The 21,823-nt window shown below is 42.1% G+C and overlaps 1 protein-coding gene and 1 long non-coding RNA gene across 3 annotated transcripts in view; one reads left to right on the top strand and one right to left on the bottom strand.

Moving 5' to 3' along the window:
* Positions 1 to 12,472: 12,472 nt before the first annotated feature.
* Positions 12,473 to 16,827, top strand: LOC149972641 (uncharacterized). The gene is made up of 2 exons (XR_016491180.1): positions 12,473 to 15,255; positions 15,718 to 16,827. It is a non-coding gene; the product is annotated as an uncharacterized LOC149972641 (long non-coding RNA).
* The window catches only part of LOC110516810 (paladin), a 162,936-nt gene continuing 157,236 nt past the window's right edge, over positions 16,124 to 21,823 (bottom strand). For both annotated transcript variants that reach the window (XM_090217737.1, XM_090217736.1), the window contains exon 20: positions 16,124 to 18,427. In XM_090217737.1, coding sequence (XP_090073863.1) covers positions 18,278 to 18,427 — 150 coding nt within the window. In that variant the 3' untranslated portion in view covers positions 16,124 to 18,277. The remainder of the gene's footprint in view (positions 18,428 to 21,823) is intronic.

Below are 21,823 nucleotides of genomic sequence, written 5' to 3'. Positions count from 1 at the left end.
ACAGTCATCACTATAGACTAGTAGAGGGAGTTAATGGTATATATACAGTCATCACTATAGACTAGTAGAGGGAGTTGATGGTATATATACAGTCATCACTATAGACTAGTAGAGGGAGTTGATGGTATATATACAGTCATCACTATAGACTAGTAGAGGGAGTTGATTTTATCTATACAGTCATCACTATAGACTAGTAAAGGGAGTTGATGGTATATATACAGTCATCACTATAGACTAGTAGAGGGAGTTGATGGTCATCACTATAGACTAGTAGAGGGAGTTGATGGTATATATACAGTCATCACTATAGACTAGTAGAGGGAGTTGATGTTATATATACAGTCATCACTATAGACTAGTAGAGGGAGTTGATGTTATATATACAGTCATCACTATAGACTAGTAGAGGGAGTTGATGGTATATATACAGTCATCACTATAGACTAGTAGAGGGAGTTGATGGTCATCACTATAGACTAGTAGAGGGAGTTGATGGTATATATACAGTCATCACTATAGACTAGTAGAGGGAGTTGATGGTATATATACAGTCATCACTATAGACTAGTAGAGGGAGTTGATGGTATATATACAGTCATCACTATAGACTAGTAGAGGGAGTTGATGGTCATCACTATAGACTAGTAGAGGGAGTTGATGTTATATATACAGTCATCACTATAGACTAGTAGAGGGAGTTGATTTTATCTATACAGTCATCACTATAGACTAGTAGAGGGAGTTGATGTTATATATACAGTCATCACTATAGACTAGTAGAGGGAGTTGATGTTATATATACAGTCATCACTATAGACTAGTAGAGGGAGTTGATGGTATATATACAGTCATCACTATAGACTAGTAGAGAGAGTTGATGGTCATCACTATAGACTAGTAGAGGGAGTTGATGGTATATATACAGTCATCACTATAGACTAGTAGAGGGAGTTGATGGTCATCACTATAGACTAGTAGAGGGAGTTGATGTTATATATACAGTCATCACTATAGACTAGTAGAGGGAGTTGATGGTATATATACAGTCATCACTATAGACTAGTAGAGGGAGTTGATGGTCCTCACTATAGACTAGTAGAGGGAGTTGATGGTCCTCACTATAGACTAGTAGAGGGAGTTGATGGTCATCACTATAGACTAGTAGAGGGAGTTGATGGTATATATACAGTCATCACTATAGACTTGTAGAGGGAGTTGATGGTATATATACAGTCATCACTATAGACTAGTAGAGGGAGTTGATGGTATATATACAGTCATCACTATAGACTAGTAGAGGGAGTTGATGGTCATCACTATAGACTAGTAGAGGGAGTTGATGTTATATATACACTCATCACTATAGACTAGTAGAGGGAGTTGATGGTATATATACAGTCATCACTATAGACTAGTAGAGGGAGTTGATGGTCATCACTATAGACTAGTAGAGGGAGTTGATGGTATATATACAGTCATCACTATAGACTAGTAGAGGGAGTTGATGGTATTTATACAGTCCTCACTATAGACTAGTAGAGGGAGTTGATGTTATATATACAGTCATCACTATAGACTAGTAGAGGGAGTTGATGGTATATATACAGTCATCACTATAGACTAGTAGAGGGAGTTGATGGTCCTCACTATAGACTAGTAGAGGGAGTTGATGGTCCTCACTATAGACTAGTAGAGGGAGTTGATGGTCATCACTATAGACTAGTAGAGGGAGTTGATGGTATATATACAGTCATCACTACAGACTAGTAGAGGGAGTTGATGGTATATATACAGTCATCACTATAGACTAGTAGAGGGAGTTGATGGTATATATACAGTCATCACTACAGACTAGTAGAGGGAGTTGATGGTATATATACAGTCATCACTATAGACTAGTAGAGGGAGTTGATGGTATATATACAGTCATCACTATAGACTAGTAGAGGGAGTTGATGGTCATCACTATAGACTAGTAGAGGGAGTTGATGGTATATATACAGTCATCACTATAGACTAGTAGAGGGAGTTGATGGTCATCACTATAGACTAGTAGAGGGAGTTGATGGTATATATACAGTCATCACTATAGACTAGTAGAGGGAGTTGATGGTATATATACAGTCATCACTATAGACTAGTAGAGGGAGTTGATGGTATATATACAGTCATCACTATAGACTAGTAGAGGGAGTTGATGGTATATATACAGTCATCACTATAGACTAGTAGAGGGAGTTGATGGTCATCACTATAGACTAGTAGAGGGAGTTGATGTTATATATACAGTCATCACTATAGACTAGTAGAGGGAGTTGATGGTATATATACAGTCATCACTATAGACTAGTAGAGGGAGTTGATGGTCATCACTATAGACTAGTAGAGGGAGTTGATGGTCATCACTATAGACTAGTAGAGGGAGTTGATGGTCATCACTATAGACTAGTAGAGGGAGTTGATGGTATATATACAGTCCTCACTATAGACTAGTAGAGGGAGTTGATGGTATATATACAGTCATCACTATAGACTAGTAGAGGGAGTTGATGGTATTTATACAGTCCTCACTATAGACTAGTAGAGGGAGTTGATGGTATATATACAGTCATCACTATAGACTAGTAGAGGGAGTTGATGGTATATATACAGTCATCACTATAGACTAGTAGAGGGAGTTGATGGTCATCACTATAGACTAGTAGAGGGAGTTGATGGTATTTATACAGTCATCAAGTCTGCATCCCAAATGGCATCCTATTCCCTTTGTAAGGCCCATAGTGCTCTGGTCTAAAGTAGTGCACTACAGGCCCCATAGGGCTCTGGTCTAAAGTAGTGCACTACAGGCCCCATAGGGCTCTGGTCTAAAGTACTACATCGAGAATAGGGTGCCATTTGGCTAACCTCAGCATTAAGAGATGGAAACTAACCTCAGCATTAATAAGAGATAGAAACTAACCTCAGCATTAAGAGATAGAAACTAACCTCAGCATTAAGAGATGGAAACTAACCTCAGCATTAAGAGATAGAAACTAACCTCAGCATTAAGTAATAGAAACTAACCTCAGCATTAATAAGAGATAGAAACTAACCTCAGCATTAAGTAATAGAAACTAACCTCAGCATTAATAAGAGATAGAAACTAACCTCAGCATTAAGTAATAGAAACTAACCTCAGCATTAAGAGATATAAACTAACCTCAGCATTAAGAGATAGAAACTAACCTCAGCATTAAGAGATAGAAACTAACCTCAGCATTAAGAGATAGAAACTAACCTCAGCATTAATAAGAGATAGAAACTAACCTCAGCATTAATAAGAGATGGAAACTAACCTCAACATTAATAAGAGATGGAAACTAACCTCAGCATTAATAAGTGATAGAAACTAACCTCAGCATTAATAAGAGATAGAAACTAACCTCAGCATTAATAAGCGATAGAAACTAACCTCAGCATTAATAAGAGATATAAACTAACCTCAGCATTAATAAGAGATAGAAACTAACCTCAGCATTAAGAGATAGAAACTAACCTCAGCATTAATAAGTGATAGAAACTAACCTCAGCATTAATAAGAGATAGAAACTAACCTCAGCATTAATAAGCGATAGAAACTAACCTCAGCATTAATAAGAGATATAAACTAACCTCAGCATTAATAAGAGATAGAAACTAACCTCAGCATTAAGAGATAGAAACTAACCTCAGCATTAATAAGTGATAGAAACTAACCTCAGCATTAATAAGAGATAGAAACTAACCTCAGCATTAAGAGATAGAAACTAACCTCAGCATTAATAAGAGATAGAAACTAACCTCAGCATTAATAAGCGATAGAAACTAACCTCAGCATTAATAAGCGATAGAAACTAACCTCAGCATTAATAAGTGATAGAAACTAACCTCAGCATTAATAAGAGATAGAAACTAACCTCAGCATTAAGAGATAGAAACTAACCTCAGCATTAATAAGTGATAGAAACTAACCTCAGCATTAAGAGATAGAAACTAACCTCAGCATTAATAAGAGATAGAAACTAACCTCAGCATTAATAAGAGATAGAAACTAACCTCAGCATTAATAAGAGATAGAAACTAACCTCAGCATTAAGAGATAGAAACTAACCTCAGCATTAAGAGATAGAAACTAACCTCAGCATTAATAAGAGATAGAAACTAACCTCAGCATTAAGAGATAGAAACTAACCTCAGCATTAAGAGATAGAAACTAACCTCAGCATTAAGAGATAGAAACTAACCTCAGCATTAATAAGAGATGGAAACTAACCTCAGCATTAATAAGAGATGGAAACTAACCTCAGCATTAATAAGAGATGGAAACTAACCTCAGCATTAATAAGTGATAGAAACTAACCTCAGCATTAATAAGAGATAGAAACTAACCTCAGCATTAAGAGATAGAAACTAACCTCAGCATTAAGAGATATAAACTAACCTCAGCATTAATAAGAGATAGAAACTAACCTCAGCATTAATAAGAGATAGAAACTAACCTCAGCATTAATAAGAGATAGAAACTAACCTCAGCATTAAGAGATAGAAACTAACCTCAGCATTAATAAGAGATAGAAACTAACCTCAGCATTAAGAGATAGAAACTAACCTCAGCATTAATAAGAGATATAAACTAACCTCAGCATTAATAAGAGATAGAAACTAACCTCAGCATTAAGAGATAGAAACTAACCTCAGCATTAATAAGAGATAGAAACTAACCTCAGCATTAAGAGATAGAAACTAACCTCAGCATTAAGAGATAGAAACTAACCTCAACATTAAGAGATATAAACTAACCTCAGCATTAAGAGATATAAACTAACCTCAGCATTAATAAGAGATAGAAACTAACCTCAGCATTAAGAGATAGAAACTAACCTCAGCATTAATAAGAGATGGAAACTAACCTCAACATTAATAAGAGATGGAAACTAACCTCAGCATTAATAAGAGATGGAAACTAACCTCAGCATTAAGAGATAGAAACTAACCTCAGCATTAAGAGATAGAAACTAACCTCAGCATTAAGAGATAGAAACTAACCTCAACATTAAGAGATAGAAACTAACCGCAGCATTAAGAGATAGAAACTAACCTCAGCATTAAGAGATGGAAACCATTAATGTTTTCAGTTCTTAGCATTGAGTACCTGAGGGGGGGTTTTCAGTATGTCCACAATGACATTCCACAATATGCTGAGTATTCAGTTCAAAAGCCTGAGGCTAGATCCCAAATAGCACCATGTTCCTTTTATAGTGCAGAGAGCCTCATGGGCCTTGGTCAAAAGTAATGCACTCTATAGGGAATAGAGTGCCATTTGGGTCACACATGGTTTATTCTAAGTCGAGGCTTTAGAATTCATTCTATGCTGTAATTAATTGTAATCCAACTGTCTCTTTTTTTTTAACGTTGTCTCTGTAAAATACATGTTCCTTAATTGTATAATAGTTTGCTGAAGGCTGGAAGGATTAGGCTTGTTAGATGTATAGCTTATGCTAACTTATACAGTTGGTTGTTGCACTGATGAGAGAGAGAGAGTGAGAGAGAGTGAGAGAGAGTGAGATGGTTGTTGCAGCACTGATGAGAGAGAGGAAGAGAGAGAGAGAGAGAGAGAGAGAGAGAGAGAGGGTTGGTTGGTTGGTTGCTGCACTGATGAGTAAGAGAGAGAGAGAGAGAGAGAGAGAGAGAGAGAGAGAGAGAGAGAGGGGGTTGGTTGGTTGCTGCATTGATGAGAAAGAGAGAGAGAGAGAGAGAGGGTTGGTTGGTTGCTGCACTGATGAGAAAAAGAGAGAGAGAGAGAGGGTTGGTTGGTTGGTTGGTTGCTGCACTGGTGAGAAAGAGAGAGAGAGAGAGAGAGAGAGAGAGAGAGAGAGAGAGAGAGAGAGAGAGAGAGAGAGAGAGAGAGAGAGAGAACTCTTTGGGCCCTGGTCAAAGGTTCACTCTCAGAACAAAGTTCCAGGTAGAACTTTTGGGGGTTCCATGTAGAACCCTCAGTGGAAAGGATTCTACACAGAACCCAAAATGGTTCTACCTGGAATGGAAAAGGTTCTACCTGGAACCAAAAAGGGTTCATCAAGGGGTTATTCTATGGGGACAGCAGAAGAACCCTTTTAGGCTCTAGATAGCACCTTTTATTCTGAGTGTAGTGTACTAGTGGAGGAAGGACTAGTGGAGGAAGGACTAGTGGAGGAAGGACTAGTGGAGGAAGGACTAGTGGAGGAAGGACTAGTGGAGGAAGGACGAGTGGAGGAAGGACTAGTGGAGAAAGGACTAGTGGAGGAAGGACTAGTGGAGGAATGACTAGTGGAGGAAGGATGAGTGGAGGAAGGACTAGTGGAGGAAGGACTAGTGGAGGAAGGACTAGTGGAGGAAGGATGAGTGGAGGAAGGACTAGTGGAGGAAAGACTAGTGGAGGAAGGACTAGTGGAGGAAGGATGAGTGGAGGAAGGATGAGTGGAGGAAGGACTAGTGGAGGAAGGATGAGTGGAGGAAGGACTAGTGGAGGAAGGACTAGTGGAGGAAGGACTAAAAGGATGAGTGGAGGAAGGACTAGTGGAGGAAGGACTAGTGGAGGAAGGACTAGTGCAGGAAGGATGAGTGGAGGAAGGACTAGTGGAGGAAGGACTAGTGGAGGAAGGACTAGTGGAGGAAGGACTAGTGGAGGAAGGATGAGTGGAGGAAGGACTAGTGGAGGATGGACTAGTGGAGGACGGACTAGTGGAGGAAGGATGAGTGGAGGAAGGACTAGTGGAGGAAGGACTAGTGGAGGAAGGATGAGTGGAGGAAGGACTAGTGGAGGAAGGACTAGTGGAGGAAGGACTAGTGGAGGAAGGATGAGTGGAGGAAGGACTAGAAGGATGAGTGGAGGAAGGACTAGTGGAGGAAGGATGAGTGGAGGAAGGACTAGTGGAGGAAGGACTAGTGGAGGAAGGACTAGTGGAGGAAAAGACTAGTGGAGGAAAAGACTAGTGGAGGAAAGGACCTACCTGGAATGGAAAGGACTAGTGGAGGAAAAGACTAGTGGAGGAAGGACTAGTGGAGGAAGGATGAGTGGAGGAAGGACTAGTGGAGGAAAGGACTAGTGGAGGAAAGACTAGTGGAGGAAAGGACTAGTGGAGGAAGGACTAGTGGAGGAAGGACTAGTAGAGGAAGGACTTGTGGAAGGACTAGTGTAGGAAAGGACTAGTGGAGGAAGGACTAGTGGAGGAAGGACTAGTGGAGGACAGACTAGTGGAGGAAGGACTAGTGGAGGAAAGACTAGGGGAGGAAAGGACTAGTGGAGGAAGGACTAGTAGAGGAAGGACTTGTGGAAGGACTAGTGTAGGAAAGGACTAGTGGAGGAAAGACTAGGGGAGGAAAGGACTAGTGGAGGAAGGACTAGTGGAGGAAGGACTAGGGGAGGAAAGACTAGTGGAGGAAAGGACTAGTGGAGGAAGGACTAGTGGAGGAAGGACTAGTAGAGGAAGGACTTGTGGAAGGACTAGTGTAGGAAAGGACTAGTGGAGGAAAGACTAGGGGAGGAAAGGACTAGTGGAGGAAGGACTAGTGGAGGAAGGACTAGTGGAGGAAGGACTTGTGGAAGGACTAGTGGAGGAAAGGACTAGTGGAGGAAAGGACTAGTGGAGGAAGGACTAGTGGAGGAAGGACTAGTGGAGGAAGGACTTGTGGAAGGACTAGTAGAGGAAGGACTAGTGGAGGAAGGACTAGTGGAGGAAGGCAGGGTGCTTTGAATTCCTCTGTGTGTGCTGTAATTTGGGCGAGCCATGCCAGCGTGCCCAGAATATGTTACTATTCATCTCTCCAATGCATGGAGATGCAAAGCAGCTGCTAGCTAGACTGACTGCAGACCAGTTTGAGGGAAGAGAGGGGAAGAGATAAGACAGAAAGAGGGGTAAGGAGTAAGAGAGAGAGGGGGGAGTAAGAGAGAGAGAGGGAGAGAACAAGAGACAGAGAGAGAGGGGCAGAGGAAGAGAGGAAGAGAGAGAGAGAGACAAAAGAGTTAGAGAGAGGAGAGGGAAAGGCAGAGAGAGCATGAGATAGAGAGGGAGATGCAGAGAGAGAGAGAGCATGAGATAGAGAGGGAGAGGCAGAGAGAGAGAGAGCATGAGATAGAGAGGGAGAGGCAGAGAGAGAGAGAGCATGAGATAGAGAGGGAGAGGCAGAGAGAGAGAGAGAGCATGAGATAGAGAGGGAGAGGCAGAGAGAGAGCATGAGATAGAGAGGGAGAGGCAGAGAGAGAGAGAGCATGAGAGAGAGAGAGGGAGAGGCAGAGAGAGGGAGAGCGAGAGGGGGGGAGATAGAGTAAGAGAGAGGCAGAGAGAGAGAGAGAGCGTGCCTGCGAAGTTACAACCCTGCGTTTTAGAGGTTCTTATTAAGTTCCCCTGTCTCTCTCCCTCAGTCAGGACAGACAGAAGGACCTGGCAGAAACCACTTTCAGATGTGCTGCTGACTTGTATAATATCTTATCAACACTTTTCACAAAAATGACACAAATATACTTAATAAGTGTAGGATTGTGACAATGGATTCCATTTGAAGAGTTCCCCTGACTACGTTCTGCTGAGGCCAGTGACACTGAGTGTACAGAACAAAAACCCTGCTCTGTCCACGACATAGACTGACCAGGTGAATCCAGGTGAACGCTATGATCCCTTATTGACGGAGAGGTGGACACCGGTTATTAAAGAAGGATGTTTACACCTTGAGACGATTGAGACATGGATTGTGTATATATGGCATTCGGAGGGTGAATGGGGCAAGACAAAATATGTAAGTGCCTTTGAACAGGAAGTGGTAGTAGGTGCCAGGCGCACCGGTTTGAATTTGTCAAGAACTGCTGTTTTTTTCATGCTCAGCAGTTTCCTGTGTGAATCAAGAATGGTCCACCACCCAAAGGACATCCAGCTTGACACAACTGTGGGAAGCATTGAAGTCAACATGGGCCAGCATCACTGTGGAACGCCCTGACGATTCGAGGCTGTTCAGAGGACCAAAGGGGGATGCAACTCACTATTAGGAAGGTGTTCATAATGTTTTGTTCACTCAGTGTAATTTTTACAGTGTGAATTTAAAGAACGCTACTGCTACCTCAGAATACATAGGGAGATTTCCCTGTGATGTAAATGTAATGTCACTGATCACATCCCTATTTGTAGGCTAGGCTAATGGGTTCAATTCACTTCCCTCTCATTGGAGTCTGATACTACTGTTAAGTCACATCAGACACATCAAAGGGGGAGGATATAAGCTGTGAAAAGGGATGCGAGTTGGGAGTGTCCTCCAGTCCACCTCCAACCTTCTCCTCCGAGTCCTCAGCAGTCCTCTCTCATCTCTGGAGGGAAGGCCTTTCACATCAAGTTAATTACATCCCCCTCCTAGCCGCTCAGGTCTCAACGCAGCTCTTTGTCTCTGCTAATCTTAGGATCCCTCAGAACTGGTTGGGTTACACGTCGGAGAGGGGAATCTGGAACCAGCCTTGGAAAACATTTCAAAGTCGAGAGGAGAGGGGGCCGCCGTATCACCTCACTGCCCTGGACCGTGGTCGGACTTCATGTCTTAGAGCTTATCACGTGACCTGGAGTCAAGTTAGCTACCTACTGGAACAGAATAGCTTTGATCTCCTACAAGACATATCTCCATGTTTTTATTTATTTATGGCGATGGAATAGAAGAGAGGCGTCCTTGTTGTTCATAGCAATACGGAAATGAATAATAATATATTTATTTACTGTAAATACATAAATATAAATACACATATTATAAATGCTCTTTCAAGTAAGAATATAGATGGAAGGAATTGGTTCAATTGTGTGTATCTTGTCTTGTGTTCTGCAGCTCACACACACACACACACACCCCAAGACCGATTCACTCCAGAACCAGCACCCTGTCCATGCCAGAGAGGGATAATTCATGACATCATGTCAATATGATGGGGTTGGCAGGTAGCCGATGGGGTTGGGTCAGTAACCGAAAGGTTGCTGGATCGAATCCCCGAGCTGACAAGGTAAAAATCTGTCGTCCTGCCCCTGAACAAGGCAGTTAATCCCGGTAGGCCGTCGTTGTAAATAAGAATTTGTTCTTAACTGACTTTTCTAGTTAAATAAAGGTTCAATAAAATATATGATACAACTAATGACGTCAGAGAGAATGTGGACAAGGCACAGAAGTATGAGAGGATTTCCCTTAGCGATCTGAACGCCTCCTTGAACAGGATATCCTAGTGACGTCCTTTAGCATGACTATTGAACATGATATCCTAGTGACGTCCTTTAGCATGACTATTGAACATGATATCCTAGTGACGTCCTTTAGCATGACTATTGAACATGATATCCTGGTGACGTCCTTTAGCATGACTATTGAACATGATATCCTAGTGACGTCCTTTAGCATGACTATTGAACATGATATCCTAGTGACGTCCTTCAGCATGACTATTGAACATGATATCCTGCTGACGTCCTTTAGCATGACTATTGAACATGATATCCTAGTGACGTCCTTCAGCATGACTATTGAACATGATATCCTAGTGACGTCCTTCAGCATGACTATTGAACATGATATCCTAGTGACGTCCTTCAGCATGACTATTGAACATGATATCCTAGTGACGTCCTTCAGCATGACTATTGAACATGATATCCTAGTGACGTCCTTCAGCATGACTATTGAACATGATATCCTAGTGACGTCCTTCAGCATGACTATTGAACATGATATCCTGGTGACGTCCTTTAGCATGACTATTGAACATGATATCCTAGTGACGTCCTTTAGCATGACAATTGAACATGATATCCTAGTGACGTCCTTTAGCATGACTATTGAACATGATATCCTAGTGACGTCCTTCAGCATGACTATTGAACATGATATCCTAGTGACGTCCTTCAGCATGACTATTGAACATGATATCCTAGTGACGTCCTTCAGCATGACTATTGAACATGATATCCTGGTGACGTCCTTCAGCATGACTATTGAACCTGATATCCTAGTGACGTCCTTCAGCATTACTAGACTCCTCTCAAGAAACAGTAGTCTACATTCACAATACTGGAGACTGAGTATATGACATGCAATAAATTCATTATTTTGGGGGGCATTTTTACCAGGAAAAGACCCTTGAGGTTAGAAACGTATTCATTCAGGTAACAGGAAGTGGCAAGAGGTCAGCAAGAAGTAGTCAGCATGCACAAAGTCGGCATCAGACCTTGCCTGTCTCTATAGACTCGAGGTGAACAAGTCAAACGGATGTGTGTGATTGGATGGCCAGTGGAGCCTTTATTAGTTTCTCTCGTATCTGACAGAAGACCTTCAGAGTGGTTGGACAGAGCACAGCAGTTACGCTCGGCTTAGATAACATGTGGCAGGACAATCTCTCCCCTGGAACATAATATCTTAGAGAATGTGTGTGGCAGGAAAATCTCTCCCCTGGAACATAATATCTTAGAGAACGTGTGTGGCAGGAAAATCTCTCCCCTGGAACATAATATCTTAGAGAACGTGTGTGGCAGGAAAATCTCTCCCCTGGAACATACTGTAATATCTTAGAGAACGTGCGTGGCAGGAAAATCTCTCCCCTGGAACATAATATCTTAGAGAACGCGTGTGGCAGGAAATGTGTGTGGCAGGAAAATCTCTCCCCTGCAACATCATCTTTTAGAGAACGTGTGTGGCAGGAAAATCTCTCCCCTGCAACATCATCTTTTAGAGAACGTGTGTGGCAGGAAAATCTCTCCCCTGGAACATCATCTTTTAGAGAACGTGTGTGGCAGGAAAATCTCTCCCCTGGAACATCATCTTTTAGAGAACGTGTGTGGCAGGAAAATCTCTCCCCTGGAACATAATATCTTAGAGAACGTGTGTGGCAGGACAATCCAAGCTGTCTGGAAGACACATTGTTTTGGGTTTAATAACAGAAGAGAGATGTAAAACAATGAAAGGCAGTACAGTATAATGAGGCACAGTTAGTGGAACGATTTTCACAACAAACAAAAAAGGGACAAATGCTGTTGATGAATTCATTTTCATATTTATTTAGCTTTTAAAAAAAATTAAACAATGAAGTCAAAATGCAATGGAATGAAATGAACATAAACCCCATCATCTCTGTACTGGACAACATTAAAATAAAATACATTTATATAGACACTCCTAATAGCTCCTTCATAACAACTCATATGACGTGGCTGGTTAAATAGTAATGTACGATGTATTTGATAAGGAGAGAGATAACGTGGCTGGTTAAATAGTAATGTACGATGTATTTGATAAGGAGAGAGATAATGTGGCTGGTTAAATAGTAATGTACGATGTATTTGATAAGGAGAGAGATAACGTGGCTGGTTAAATAGTAATGTACGATGTATTTGATAAGGAGAGTGGCTGGTTAAATAGTAATGTACGATGTATTTGATAAGGAGAGTGGCTGGTTAAATAGTAATGTACGATGATAGGTACAGAACATGGTAAATTGGACATGGGATGTGCTTCTCAAAGCTGAATGATGGCTGCATTCCAAGCAGGAATGCATTGCTGCTATCACGAACACATTATTATACAGCCCTTCCTGTGGGTGTAAGATATAGTAGGCACGTGCATCCCAAATCACACCTTATTCACTATGTAGTAAGTACACTGTGTTGTAGTGTACACTACTTTTGACAAAATGTGTCAACATTAGTGCACAACACAGGGAATCGGGTGCCAAGCCCAAATGCCACCCAGGAAGTCCTGCCAATGGAGAAAGAGTATCAGTAACCATTACCAATCGATACTAGAATATCGTTGACGTGGCAGTTTCCACATGTACATGTTTGCCGAAGGCCATCCGGCCGGACGTACCATTCGGTTCCTACTGGAGTGGATCGAGCCCGATGACATCACAGACCCCCCCCCCCCCCCCCCCCACAATCCCTTTATGGTTATGACTCATGGAGACTGAAGTCCGGCCCCTCCACAGTCCATTAGCGACAGCTTTAAGTCGTACTCATGTGTGCACACCGTAGAAAAAACGTTTTGCCAACGAAAACGTGCGTTTCTGATTGGACAAGTTCAGGTCGTCCTTTCCAAGTTTTGGTCTGTTTTCTTCCATTCGGTGTCTAGTGAATACGACCCAAGACTCCTCAATAAAACAGTCATCCCCCAGCCCTCTAATGCAAAACAGATCCTGCACCCACAGTGAGACAGGGGCCTGTTTCCCAAATGGTGCCCTATACCCTACGCAGTACACTACTTCTGACCCTATTCCCTATGGACCCTGGTCAAAAGCAGTGCACTAAAAAGGGAATAGGGTGGCCATTTGGGACGCATCCGAGGCTGTGTTGGAATTATTCAGTTCACAAACAGCAAACCTACAGTAAGAGTTGTTTCTACAAGTTGACCATTTCACACCAGCCTGATCCACAGACTACTGTTGTTCCACAGACTACTGTGGTTCCACAGACTACTGTTGTTCCACAGACTACTGTGGTTCCACAGACTACTGTGGTTCCAGACTACTGTGGTTCCACAGACTGCTGTTGTTCCACATACTATTGTGGTTCCACAGACTACTGTGGTTCCACAGACTACTGTGGTTCCACAGACTGCTGTTGTTCCACATACTACTGTTGTTCCACAGACTACTGTTGTTCCACAGACTACTGTGGTTCCACAGACTACTGTGGTTCCACAGACTGCTGTTGTTCCACATACTACTGTTGTTCCACAGACTACTGTTGTTCCACAAACTACTGTTGTTCCACAGACTACTGTGGTTCCACAGACTGCTGTTGTTCGACAGACTACTGTTGTTCCACAGACTACTGTGGTTCCACAGACTACTGTGGTTCCACAGACTGCTGTTGTTCCACATACTACTGTGGTTCCACAGACTACTGTGGTTCCAGACTACTGTGGTTCCACAGACTGCTGTGGTTCCACAGACTACTGTGGTTCCAGACTACTGTGGTTCCACAAGACTGCTGTGGTTCCACAAGACTGCTGTGGTTCCACAGACTACTGTGGTTCCAGACTACTGTGGTTCCACAGACTGCTGTGGTTCCACAGACTGCTGTGGTTCCACAGACTACTGTGGTTCCACAGACTACTGTGGTTCCACAGACTGCTGTTGTTCCACAGACTACTGTGGTTCCACAGACTACTGTGGTTCCACAGACTGCTGTTGTTCCACAGACTACTGTTGTTCCACAGACTACTGTGGTTCGACAGAGTACTGTTGTTCCACAGACTACTGTGGTTCCACAGACTACCACTGTATTCTGTCTGTCTGTATTTGCAGGATCTACCGTATGGGCTCCTAAAGCATGTGCATGATGACATTGGAAATACGTTAGAAAATATAAGTATCAGGTACAGTTGACACAATACATGATACTAGCTGAAGTGGATTCCTGTCTGTGGACATTTTTGATAACCATTGCAAAGCATTAATGTGCTTTAATGATAAACCGTTTGTTGTTTTGGGGGTATAACATTCCTGATCCCAGATCTGTTTGTGCTCTTGCTAACTCCACTGCTGTCGTTGTCAAGAAAAACATGTTTGGCATAACAACGAGTGCCAAGGCGTGACAGTACATACAGACTGTCCCCTCAGGCCATAGCTTTCCTCCTAAAGGACACATCCTTCCCAGAAGCCCTCAGAACTGACTTTTTTTGAAAACAAACTGCATTTATTTACTGAACAATATTTACATATAATTTTTTTTTATAAAAAACGTATCCGTTCTTGGAGAGGCTGACTTGAAGTACGAACGGTCGCTTAGATTTTCTAAATATACTCATAACAGTTTGTTGGCAAAACACCTAAAGATGCAGTTCATAACAACAGAGAATAGAAGACGGCAGGAGACGGGAGAGAAGAGGACACCGTGTGGGGGGGGACTACTTACTGCAAAACTACTTACTGCAATACTTTTCACCAGAGCACAATGGACCCAGGTCAAGAGTAGTGCACTACTGTTTGGAATGGGGTGAAATTTGGGACACATCCAATATCCTAAGAGGAGGGGGGGACACACACACACCTTTTACTGAAGTTGGAAACCTCAAATGAGTCGGTTGCATCAATGGCTTCAGCAGCTGTTCCAAGCATGCAGAGATATCAGTCAAAAGGAAGAATCCAGGATCAGTACACATATGGTCACTGCTTAGAGCTCGGTCTGTGAATTTATGAGTGGTTCCATTTCTCCAGGTCCATCCCTCAGCTGTTTACCGAAACAGGTGACAGAGAGACTGCTGTGTGGTTCCATTTCTCCAGGTCCATCCCTCAGTTGTTTACCGAAACAGGTGACAGAGAGACTGCTGTGTGGTTCCATTTCTCCAGGTCCATCCCTCAGCTGTTTACCGAAACAGGTGGCAGAGAGACTGCTGTGTGGTTCCATTTCTCCAGGTCCATCCCTCAGCTGTTTACCGAAACAGGTGACAGAGAGACTGCTGTGTGGTTCCATTTCTCCAGGTCCATCCCTCAGCTGTTTACCGAAACAGGTGACAGAGAGACTGCTGTGTGGTTCCATTTCTCCAGGTCCATCCCTCAGCTGTTTACCGAAACAGGTGACAGAGAGACTGCTGTGTGGTTCCATTTCTCCAGGTCCATCCCTCAGCTGTTTACCAAAACAGGTGGCAGAGAGACTGCTGTGTGGTTCCATTTCTCCAGGTCCATCCCTCAGCTGTTTACCGAAACAGGTGACAGAGAGACTGCTTCGTTGTCGTTTCAATCCCATATTAACCCTTTAAAAAGGGGGAATTCACAGCTGAGAGCACACAAAGCGTCCATGCCACCACTGTTCTGGTAAAAAGCAGAGGGACGGGGCTGGAACAATGTAACCACTCAAATTCATAGAGCCATGGATACAAGGACAGACCATCCATGATATCAACATTATAGTTTAACCATGTTTTGAGGCTATACAGGGTTTACATTGACATTCTTTTACAAACATTGGAGTAAAACAAGCGTATATTTTGGGGTTCTGATGGGGTACGACAGTTGGATTTAACTCGAGCCATTTACAAGTTATATTCTTCAAGGATCAATTGGTATATATCATTATTGAAGGAAAAATATATCTAAAAGATGGATGAACCTGACGCAGATTAGCCCTTTAATGAGAGGAGAAACCGCTGTGAAGAAGTGAGGACTGAGACACATGCAAACAGCAGTAAAACACAGAGCAGAAGCTTAGCTTTGGCAGCATCTACAGCAGTTTGGCAAACGAATACCTGGGAGTGGACTTGGAGACAACCGATACTGTATGTCGATTAAAAAGTAACAGAAATGTATTCCATCTAAACCAAGAAGCTGTTTGTTTTAAAAGTCTGTAGTTTCAACTATATTTTAAACTGGAGAAACGTTCCAATACGTTCTAGTACAGACTAATACTGTCTTCTGATTAAGGTGGTGTCTATTTAACTGGCAGAATATTGACGGAGGTGGAGTTCCGCTAGCCCAAAAGTTGAAGCCTTTCCCTACCTCTAACTCTTACCGTAACCTCAAACTAACCTTAACATAACCTCAAAACTAACCTTAACATAACCTCAAACTAACCTTAACATAACCTCAAACTAACCTTAACATAACCTCAAACTAACCTTAACATAACCTCAAACTAACCTTAACATAACCTCAAACTAACCTTAACATAACCTCAAACTAACCTTAACATAACCTCAAACTAACCTTAACATAACCTCAAACTAACCTTAACATAACCTCAAATTAACCTTAACATAACCTCAAATTAACCTTAACATAACCTCAAATTAACCTTAACATAACCTCAAACTAACCTTAACATAACCCTGGTTTCTAACCCTAAACGTAACCCTACTTTAACCCTTCATTTCAACCCCTAATGACTAACATTGTTCTGCCAGGTGAATATAAACCTCCTCTGATAAAACCTATAGGGTCCATACTAGTAAACGTATAGGGTCCATACTAGTAAACCTATAGGGTCCATACTAGTAAACCTATAGGTTCCATACTAGTAAACCTATAGGTTCCAGACTAGTAAACCTATAGGGTCCAGACTAGTAAACCTATAGGGTCCAGACTAGTAAACCTATAGGGTCCATACTAGTAAGCGTATAGGGTCCATACTAGTAAACGTATAGGGTCCATACTAGAAAACCTATAGAGTCCATTCTAGTAAACCTATAGGGTCCATACTAGTAAACGTATAGGGTCCATACTAGTAAACGTATAGGGTCCATACTAGTAAACCTATAGGGTCCATTCTAGTAAACCTATAGGGTCCATTCTAGTAAACCTATAGGGTCCATTCTAGTAAACCTATAGGGTCCATACTAGTAAACCTATAGGGTCCATTCTAGTAAACCTATAGGGTCCATTCTAGTAAACCTATAGGGTTCATACTAGTAAACCTATAGGGTCCATACTAGTAAACCTATAGGGTCCATTCTAGTAAACGTATAGGGTCCATTCTAGTAAACGTATAGGGTCCATACTAGTAAACATATAGGGTCCATACTAGTAAACCTATAGGGTCCATACTAGTAAACCTATAGGGTCCATTCTAGTAAACCTATAGGGTCCATTCTAGTAAACCTATAGGGTCCATACTAGTAAACCTATAGGGTCCATACTAATAAACCTATAGGGTCCATACTAGTAAACCTATAGGGTCCATACTAGTAAACCTATAGGGTCCATTTTAGTAAACATATAGGGTCCATACTAGTAAACCTATAGGGTCCATACTAGTAAACCTATAGGGTCCATACTAGTAAACCTATAGGGTCCATACTTGTAAGGCAGTTCTCACCAAGGGGGCAAAATATGAATTCATTCTCCTCCTATATTAACAATGAAACAATAGAGCAAATGAGACGTAAAAATGTCAGCTTGAATCTCGGCGGCAGTCAGAGCAGAAGCATCAGAACCAGGAAATACCGACTGACAGTACTGAAACATCCATTCTAATACTAATTAACATTGGTAGTGGGTTTGTAAAAAGCAGTATTATAATAATACAGTATCAGAGTGATATGAGGGTAACAATACAAAGCATTATTACATTTCAAAATACAAAGCATTATTAAATTTTAAAGGTATATATAAAAATAAAATAAAAATCACAGGAGGACATAGGTTGTATAAAATGGCACCCTAGTCCCTTTAGAGTGCAGAGGGCCCTGGTCAAAAGTAGTGAACTATACAGGGAACAGAGTACCACTTCAGAAACAGCCATAGTCTGGCGGTTCACAGTGATCTCTCCTCAGCTCAGATCAACGCCCCCCTGAAGGGACGTGATTGGATGTTCTGTCGTTGCCACCGGCAGCGGAGCCTGGCAAGTGGAGTGTCCCGAAGGTTCTCAAACTCGGAGAAACCCAGCTGGTTGAGAAGGTCGTACACCCCGGCCCTGGCTGCCACCTACAGGAGAAACACAGGAGAGAAACGCAATGTGTAAAGACCACAGCAGGATAAACAGGAGAGAAACACAATGTGTAAAGACCACAGCAGGACAAACAGGAGAAACACAGGAGAGAAACACAATGTGTAAAGACCACAGCAGGACAAACAGGAGAAACACATGAACAGAACAGAGAGCAATTCAAGAAGGATCCACACACAATGAGTAAAGACCAGAGCAGAGCAGCCACCTGGGAGAACCACAGCAGGAAGAACAGGAGAGACAGCTATTGGTTAGAAGACAGCTGGTTGAGGTCACCCACACAACCACAGCAGGAGACACACACAGGAAACAACGAGTTAGGAACAGAGAGGGCTGAAACATCAATGCACTTTATTTGTGAGCGATCTCTGACCAAAACAGTTGCATTTAACTCTACTTACAATGTCCTGTTAACACCCTACATAACCACAGGAGATACACAGGGTCAAGCTGATCCCAAATGACCCTGTTTCCCAGTGTTAGTGAACAATATGTCATTATTCCTCCTTCTTCTGGCTCCTCCTGAACCAACACAGTTGTTTTCAATTCTACTAACAACTAATTCAATTAACATAACTGACCAGAGCCCTATATTCCTTATTCCCTATATAGTGTAGTACTTCTGACCAGAGCCCTATATTCCTTATTCCCTATATAGTGTAGTACTTCTGACCAGAGCCCTATATTCCTTATTCCCTATATAGTGTAGTACTTCTGACCAGAGCCCTATATTCCTTAATCCCTTTATAGTGTAGTACTTCTGACCAGAGCCCTATATTCCTTAATCCCTATATAGTGTAGTACTTCTGACCAGAGCCCTATATTCCTTAATCCCTTTATAGTGTAGTACTTCTGACCAGAGCCCTATATTCCTTATTCCCTATATAGTGTAGTACTTCTGACCAGAGCCCTATATTCCTTAATCCCTATATAGTGTAGTACTTCTGACCAGAGCCCTATATTCCTTAATCCCTATATAGTGTAGTACTTCTGACCAGAGCCCTATATTCCTTAATCCCTTTATAGTGTAGTACTTCTGACCAGAGCCCTATATTCCTTAATCCCTATATAGTGTAGTACTTCTGACCAGAGCCCTATATTCCTTAATCCCTTTATAGTGTAGTACTTCTGACCAGAGCCCTATATTCCTTATTCCCTATATAGTGTAGTACTTCTGACCAGAGCCCTATATTCCTTAATCCCTATATAGTGTAGTACTTCTGACCAGAGCCCTATATTCCTTAATCCCTATATAGTGTAGTACTTCTGACCAGAGCCCTATATTCCTTAATCCCTTTATAGTGTAGTACTTCTGACCAGAGCCCTATATTCCTTATTCCCTATATAGTGCACACTACTTCTGACCAGAGCCCTATATTCCTTAATCCCTTTATAGTGTAGTACTTCTGACCAGAGCCCTATATTCCTTATTCCCTATATAGTGTAGTACTTCTGACCAGAGCCCTATATTCCTTAATCCCTTTATAGTGTAGTACTTCTGACCAGAGCCCTATATTCCTTATTCCCTATATAGTGTAGTACTTCTGACCAGAGCCCTATATTCCTTAATCCCTTTATAGTGTAGTACTTCTGACCAGAGCCCTATATTCCTTAATCCCTTTATAGTGTAGTACTTCTGACCAGAGCCCTATATTCCTTAATCCCTTTATAGTGTAGTACTTCTGACCAGAGCCCTATATTCCTTATTCCCTATATAGTGCACACTACTTCTGACCAGAGCCCTATATTCCTTATTCCCTATATAGTGCACACTACTTCTGACCAGAGCCCTATATTCCTTATTCCCTATATAGTGCACACTACTTCTGACCAGAGCCCTATATTCCTTATTCCCTATATAGTGCACACTACTTCTGACCAGAGCCCTATATTCCTTATTCCCTATGTAGTGCACACTACTTCTGACCAGAGCCCTATATTCCTTATTCCCTATATAGTGCACACTACTTCTGACCAGAGCCCTATATTCCTTATTCCCTATGTAGTGCACACTACTTCTGACCAGAGCCCTATATTCCTTATTCCCTATATAGTGCACACTACTTCTGACCAGAGCCCTATATAGTGCACACTACTTCTGACCAGAGCCCTATACTCCTTATTCCCTATATAGTGCACACTACTTCTGACCAGAGCCCTATACTCCTTATTCCCTATATAGTGCACACTACTTCTGACCAGAGCCCTGTACTCCTTATTCCCTATATAGTGCACACTACTTCTGACCAGAGCCCTGTACTCCTTATTCCCTACATAGTGCACACTACTTTTGACCAGAGCCCCTTTAGTCTGGAAAACCCAACCCGGGCAACAGTGACTAGGGTCTGGGTTTCAATGAAGGACTCGTTTGACAACTTCTGGGGTGGGTCCTCTTCAGACAGGCAACTCTCCTAACAAATCACAAGCCACAACGTCGCGATTCAAAACCAAAAGTTTCCAGGCAAAGCCTTTGCAGTGGTTTTTAGTGAAGGTAGTTGATGCAAATTTGCCAGTAGCCAATCACAAAATGCACTCCTGAAAGAAAGAAAAAAACACTGATCTCCATCTTGCTAGTTACTATTTAGTATGTTATTTAAGTGGATAGAGTAGAGATGTGGGCATGGTTCCTCTAAGCCAAAAGAGTCCATCGTTGAAAGCAGATCCATGTCCCTGTTGCCTGGGGTTGGGCGTCCCAGACTAAGAGCCCTATAGATGCCATTTGGAACCCAGCCATTTCCAGTCTCTGCTGGAGAGTTGTTGGGTATGTGAAACATACTGAAGGACCTATTGGGGAACAATGGTTGAGATAATCATTGTTTGGTAATATCCCTTACTCTTCAACCATTGATTATAGCTTAGAAAGCCAGCATTGTAGAGACAGCAAAGAGAGCAGATCTTGTGGTATAACGCGGTGGCCTTGTCTCTGACCACGCTATATAGAACGCTCCAATAGAATCCAGATTATGTAGCACTGAAAGCATTTTCAACCGTCTACCATGTCACTGTTGGAGAAATATTTTCAGCCACTCAGCAAGAATCCACGAGACCTTATCCATACTGATGGACCACCCTTATCCAGGGTAGCCTAGTGGTTAGAGCGTTGGAAGGTTGCACGTTCAAACCCCCGAGCTGACAAGGTTTTTTCAGTAGCCATTAGGAACCCAGCCATTTCCTGTCTCTGCTGGAGAGTCTGTTGTTCTGCCCCTGAACAGGCAGTTAACCCACTGTTCCTAGGCCGTCATTGAAAATAAGAATTTGTTCTTAACTGACTTGCCTGGTAAAATAAAGGTAAAACAAAATAAAATACAAATTCTAAGCTGATTCATACAGAACAAACCAAGATGTTCAGTTTTCATCAATGATGCAGCATAGTG

Source organism: Oncorhynchus mykiss, chromosome 23 (genome assembly GCF_057628025.1).
Source record: "Oncorhynchus mykiss isolate SJ-2025 chromosome 23, ASM5762802v1, whole genome shotgun sequence".
Lineage (NCBI taxonomy): Eukaryota > Metazoa > Chordata > Actinopteri > Salmoniformes > Salmonidae > Oncorhynchus > Oncorhynchus mykiss.
Note: the sequence above shows the minus strand (reverse complement) of the source record. Positions and strands in the feature narration are given on the sequence as shown.